Source organism: Myotis lucifugus, unplaced genomic scaffold, assembly GCF_000147115.1.
Source record: "Myotis lucifugus unplaced genomic scaffold, Myoluc2.0 scaffold_310, whole genome shotgun sequence".
Classification (NCBI taxonomy): Eukaryota; Metazoa; Chordata; class Mammalia; order Chiroptera; family Vespertilionidae; genus Myotis; species Myotis lucifugus.
Genome location: NW_005871358.1, coordinates 86,387 through 93,185, shown reverse-complemented (window position 1 = coordinate 93,185; position 6,799 = coordinate 86,387). Strand labels below are relative to the sequence as shown.

Here is a 6,799-nt window from a genome sequence, read left to right as displayed (position 1 = left end):
CCCGAGCCCACGGTTGACCAGCGCCCTGGGCCAGCAGTGGGCCGAGGACTTCCTTCGGGAACAGGCGCGCTACCATGACCGGCCCCGGGACCCCAGCGGCTCCATGGGCCTGGGACGCCCGGCGGCCCTGGGCTGGCAGCCAAGGAGGCCGAGCTGAGCCGGGAGGGTCCTTATGGCAGAGAGTCGGACCCCCACACCCGGGAGGGCGGCCTGGAGCCACCGGGGTTCTGGGAGGGTGAGGCTGAGCGGCCCAAGGCCGGGGACCCCCACCGGAGGCACACGCACCGGCCGGGGGCCAGCCGAGAGAGCCGCAGCGGGTCCCCACGCACCGGAGCTGACGGGGAGCCCCGCAGGCACCGGGCCCATCGCAGGCCCGGCGAGGAGGCCCCAGAGGACAAAGCTGAGCGGAGATCCCGGCACCGGGAGGGCAGCCGGCCCGCCCGGGGCGGCGAGGGCGAGGGCGAGGCTCCTGATGGCGGCGAGCGGCGGCGGCGGCACCGGCATGGCCCTCCAGCCACGTATGACATGGACACGCGGAGGGAGGACAAGGAGCGCAGGCACCGGAGGAGGAAGTAAGTAGAAGCCACCTGAGAAATGGTCAGTGACAACAGCAGTAATAATAACAGTCTGCTCTGTGCCTGGCACTCCTCTGAGCAACTCAGTCTTCTCAGCCATCCCCTGAGCTCGATCCCGTTGCCATCACCCCAATTCACAGAGGGGGAAACAGGTGGAGCGACTTGCCCAAGGTCACACATCTAATAAGTGCCCTTGAGCCCAGGCCATCTCATGCCAGAGGCTGCAGGCAGATCCTCATGCCCTCATGCATCTCAAGGAAACCACAAAAACTCTCCCTGAGCTGCAGGGCTCTTCCTTGTGCTTGCTGTGTGACCTTGGATAAGTGACTTCGCAGGTCTGGGCCTCAGTTTTCTCAGTCTGTGAAATGGCACAGTGAGACCTGCAGTGGCACAGTGGGTCATTGCTGGAATTAAATGAGGTGATACATGCACAGGGCGGAACGTGCAGCTGATGCCGTGCCTGGTCCATGGTAGCTGTTACTGAGCCAGCCGTCTTTTTACCTGGCGCTGTTCCTGGGGGGATTTGAAAAGCCACTCTGGGCCCTCATCACTGAAGGGGGGCAGGGCTCAAGGCTTTTGAAAGCATCTCCCAGGCCAGCACTTGACCCAGTCAGAAACAGCAGCCTCTTTTTCATGACAGTGTTTGTAACGCTCCTTAGAAGGTCTATAGGGATTCTACACCTGGCAGCCCAACAGCGTACATGGTGAAACAGACATTGTTCTCTTATTAATTAATGTCCTGTAAGTCTTCTTTGATATCACTATTATAGCGTCATATTGATTTTTTTAAATATATTTTATTGATTTTTTACAGAGAGGAAGGGAGTGGGACAGAGAGTCAGAAACATCGATGAGAGAGAAACATCGATCAGCTGCCTCCTGCACACCCGCCACTGGGGATGTGCCCACAACCAACGTACATGCCCTTGACTGGAATCGAACCTGGGACTTTTTAGTTCGCAGGCCGACGCTCTATCCACTGAGCCAAACCAGTCAAGGCCATCATATTGATTTTTTTTAATATATATATTTTATTGATTTTTTACAGAGAGGAAGGGAAAGGGATAGAGAATTAGAAACATCGATAAGAGAGAAACATCGATCAGCTGCCTCCTGCACACTCCCCACTGGGGTTGTGCCCGCAACCAAGGTACATGCCCTTGACCGGAATCGAAGCTGGGACCCTTCAGTCCGCAGGCCGACACTCTATCCACTGAGCCAAACCGGTTAGGGCTAGAAATTTTTTGATATTTGCAACCATAGTAAAACAAAGACTTATATTTTTGATATTTATTTTATATATTTAAATGCCATTTAACAAAGAAAAATCAACCCAAAAAATGAGTTCGCCTGTCACCTCTGACACGCGTGTCATAGGTTCGCCATCACTGGTTTAGAGCAGCGGTTGCCAACCTTTAGGACCTCGCGGACCACCAGTGTCCGCGGCCCACTGGTTGGCGACCGCTGGTCTAGGGGACAGAGTGACGTGACTCTGAGGCAGGCAACTATGTGCCAAGTCACCAGGAATGTTACAGGCACAAATGCCGGCTTGACTGGGTTGTGCGGACAACTTACACAACACAGGGCGCTGCCATCGGTGTGGGATGTTCCACTGAGGGCCTCCGGGCCAGTGTCTGCTACGATTGGCAGCTCAGAGTGAAGCTCCTCCGAGTCTAGCCTTCCCTAATGTGCCCAGTAGCTGCATTCAGGGAAAATGCGACGTATAAAACATGCAGAAATACGTTATGCTCTATAGAAACACAGTCAGGCTAAAACTAAAGGCACCAGTCACTGCAAGCAGTTTCACTGTGTGAGGGACATATGAACGTCGTGAAGGAGGCGGCCTAGTTCTTCCCCAGGTGGGACTGCCCTGCACATCATAAGATATTAATGTACCTGCTTCCCACTTCCTAAACGTCCACAGCCCACCCCCCATCAGTATATCATTAGGTCTCCACCTATCTCCACCACAGCCCCCTGAGATCATTGTTCCAAGTCATTCCTGCTCAATGTAGGGCTTTCTCTTATGCGGTCATTCATTCTTTGTTCAGTGTTTACTAAGTGCCAACTGTAGCCTAAGCTGGGGCCGTGGGTTCAGTCGGGTAACTGCAGGGAACGGGCATGCAGGAGAAGGAAGGAAAGTGTCCCAAACCAGAGGACCAGAAGGAGGCCAGTTTGCCATTTGGAGGGTGAGGAGAGACAACGAATTTGAAGGGACAGTGGTGGGTGGGTCAGCAGGGCCTTGAGTCCTCTCGGGGCAATGTAATTTTAGGCAGAATAAAGTATTTAGCACAGGACTGCATCATTAAGGACCAATGCATCGCTGTTTCTGTTATTATTATTGCTACCAATATTGCTGTAAATATCCTCAGTATTATACCTGCTCCCATTCTTGAAGGAGGCGGAATGGCAGGGACAGAATGGCCGCACAGCCTGATGGCAGAAAGGGCCAGGACTCAGGAGCCGGAGGTCACTTCCTGGCTGAGTGACGTGCAGTATGTCACCCCCCCTCTCTGGGTCTCTATTTCCCCATCTGCAAAGGGGGATAAGTACAGTACCTACCTCCTAGGCATAAGGTTCAAATGAGTTAGTTAGTTCATGTAAAATGCTTTAAATACTGCCTGGCTTATAATAAGTGTCCAGTAAATGTTAACTATTATTAGTATGAATATTTAAGCACTCAGTAGATGTTAACTTTGTTGTTGTTAATCCTTACCCAAGGATATTTTTTCCATTGATTTTCAGAAAGAGTAGAAGAGAGAGAGGGAGGGAAAAAAGCAAGGAGAGCCGAAACCGGTTTGGCTCAGTGGATGGAGCGTCGGCTTGCGGACTGAGGGGTCCCAGGTTCGGTTCCGGTCAAGGGCATGTACCTGGGTTGCGGGCACATCCCCAGTAGGAGATGTGCAGGAGGCAGCTGATCGATGTTTCTCTCTCATCGATGTTTCTGGCTCTCTATCTCTCTCCCTTCCTCTCTGTAAAAAATCAATAAAATATATTAAAAAAAAAAAAAAAGCAAGGAGAGAGGGAGGAAGGGAAGGAGAAAAGGGGGAGAGAGAGAGAGAGAGAGAAAGAAGCATCAACGCATGAGAGAGACACATCAATTGGTTGCCTGCTACACTCACCCTGATGGGGCCGGAGACTGGACCTGCAACCCAGGCTCACAACCTTGACTGGGAATCAAACCTTTGGTGCTCCGGCCGGCACTCCAACCACTGAGCAACACTGGCCAGGGCTAGATGTTAACTATTTTTATTAGTAGTAGCAAATACTCAATAAGTTTTAGCTATTACTATTATTTTTAAGACTCACAGACATTAAAAAACAACTTTAGCCCTAGCTGGTTTGGCTCAGTCAGGCCATGGACCGAAGGGTCTTGGGTTCGATTCCGGTCAAGGGCACATAACCTCAGTTTCAGGCTGTCCCCTGTCCCAGTCCAGGCTCGTGTGGGAGGCAACCAATCCATGTGTCTCTCTTATACAGATGTTTCTCTCTCTCCGTCTCTCCCCCTCCTTTCCACTCTCTCTTAAAAAAAAAATGATTGGAAAAATATCCTCGGGTAATGATTAACAAACAAAAACACTTTAGATCCGTAGTCTTTAGATTGTTCACTCAGACTCTGTACAGATGGGGAAGCTGAGGCCGAGAGAGAAAAGGAGGCTTCCCTAAGGGCAACCAGCCAGCAGGGGAAGTATGACAGCCCGGGCTCCTTGAATTCCACCGCCAGCCCCATCCCCTCCTCACTCCCACACACCAATGCTCAGCTGGCCGGCTCATCTCCTAAACCAGGAGGGCTGCTCGCTGCCTTATCAGCAGAGGTGTCCAACGCCCTGGCCACAAGAGGCGTTCCTCATTCGGCCTTAAAACGGTTCTAATGCTCGTTGGAAATAAAACGGTATGAAGATCCAGGCACTTTGAGAGAGGCTGAGCCATTCATCTGCTTTAAGAAAAATAAGAATGACGAAGTTAAAACTTTATTCAAGAATAGAATACAGTAAGAAGATGTTTGGGTTCTATATTCCAGCGAAGGCTGTGGCCCTACCTAAGAGGTCTGCCTCCTGCATTTTTCCTCTCGTTTCTTGGGCCTTTTCCCAGACACTGTGTTTTTCATTCTCCAGATTACTGATCCTATATATGATTGTATTCTTTCTGTTCCCTCTGCTTCCCCCCCCCCATTTCTACTTCACTTCCTCTCCAGTTTCCCCAGCTTTAAATGCCCCCCCTCCCCTGAAGCTCTCACTGGCTCACCCCAGTGAAAGTGTGTGGAAGCACATCCTACTTCACAACATTCAATAGTTTCCGGCCGCAGGTCCCCCACACCGGGCAGCCGAGCCCAGTGGCACCAGGTGACCAAAGTGAGGATGGAGCTTACCCTGACTCCAGTAAAAACCTGGATCACAGAGCGTCCCCCCTACCCCCCGCCCCAGTAGTGGGGAGATTCTGCTAGATCTGACTGAGCACAGGGGGCTCTGCCAAGACCTGCGCCCTCACCCCACCCCACCCCGAATTAACATCTCAGCTCTTTGCCTCTTAGTTCCACCTGCTCTCATCACTGTGATATCCCACTGCCCAAAAGGAGCAAGAAGTGAGATGCTGGACTTGTGAGCCTCACAGCTTGTCCTGCATGGGGAAGTACCCTGATTCTTACAGCACCCCCGCTGGGCTTAGCCATTCCCTTCAGCAGCCCCATTCCATGCACCCCAAGTTATCTGGTGCCCCCATTTTCTTCACTGAGTAGCACTGTACCTTAAAATCTCTAGGAGTAGAGTCCAGCTCAGCCCTTTCCCAGCTGGATGACACTGGGCAAATACCGTTGCCTCTCTAGGCCTCAGTTTCCTCATCTCTAAATGGGCCTGATCCTGATACCTCCTCCAGTGGTGGTTGTTGTGAGGATTAAATAAGTTAATGCACACAGGTCCTTAGGAGAGTGGGGCACAAGGAAGCAGGGCCATCCTCTGGGTCTGGGGCCTGAGCATGCCCCGGGCACGGCGTCCACAGCCCTCGGCGGAGGGAGGCTGCAGCGATTTGCTGGCAAAGGGACGCCGTGCAGGACAGGCATTATGCAACCAGCTGCCTATTCAGGGCAGATGATGGCTAATCCCCAGGAGGGGACGGGGAAGGGGCCTGACTTCCGAGTTTTCTGCCCCTTTTAGGTTCTCCTTGGAGACATTCAGAAATGAAGGCTCTTGGAGACTGATACTAGGCCGCTGCCAGCTGAGCTTGTTAAAACTCCACGACACACAGAGCCAGCAGAGGCAGCAAGAACAAGACAGCAAGGCCTGCCAGTCCCCTTTCCATCCGAACGGGGCTCATGGTCCCGTGCATGAGGCTGTCCCTCTACCTGCTGTGTTATTTAGACAGCTTCACTGGGTAGTGGCCAAAGCTTCTCTTTGAAAGGATACCTTAGCTCAGCCTGCTTTTTCATAGGGATATCTATTTTAACATATCTATATATATATAATCTCTATATATAAAAGGCTAATATGCTAAGTGTCCATCCAGGTAATGACGTCACGTAGCAACGCCCGGCTTCCTCTCCCTAGCAACTAGCCTCCTTGCACTTTCTTCAGCCCAGGAACACAACTTGCTTTATAGCCAGGTGCAAACATTTTACACTGCAACCAAATGTCTGTGAAGCATTTTCCTGTGCCTCATCTCATTTGATCCTCACAGAAGTCTGGGAGTAGGTAGAATCCTATTTTCTTTTCATTGGCCGGAAAACGGAGATTTAGAAACCTTAGGAACTTGACCTGACTGAAAAGAAGTAAGAAATGGTGGGCCTTGAAAATGACTTCTGGTTTTCTCACTGCGCAGAATATAGTCAAACACTGCTGCAGTTAAATATTTCACCCTTTGTTCTCCCTGCGTGACCTACAATAATAATCTTTTCATGTTGATATTTACTGCTGTGTTGCTGACAATTACCTGAAAGAGAAGTTGGGGTGCTTCACTGGGCTGGGAAAAGTTTAGCTACATCAGAAAGCAGGTCTAATTAAGCAAGTTTGTTCTATATCTATAAAAGGCTAAGTTGACTTACGCATGCGCAATACATATAAAGCTCTCGCTGGTGCCAATCACGTGCATGTGTTTCAATCTGTCATTGTCGATCATGATTTTGGTTGACACTTATTTGATAGAGAAAGGGCAAATAGCGGTATTAAAATATTTCTCCTAATTAATTTCCTTCCAATGTGCACGAATTCATGCACCGGGCCACTATATATATG

The 6,799-nt window shown here is 50.8% G+C and overlaps 1 protein-coding gene across 1 annotated transcript in view; it reads left to right on the top strand.

Moving 5' to 3' along the window:
- Window positions 1–6,799, top strand: part of CACNA1A (calcium voltage-gated channel subunit alpha1 A) — a gene marked incomplete at its 3' end in the record, with an annotated part of 209,672 nt that overhangs the window by 134,623 nt on the left and 68,250 nt on the right. The window contains 3 exon segments of the mRNA XM_023763966.1: window positions 22–112; window positions 114–143; window positions 145–572. Coding sequence (XP_023619734.1) covers window positions 22–112; window positions 114–143; window positions 145–572 — 549 coding nt within the window.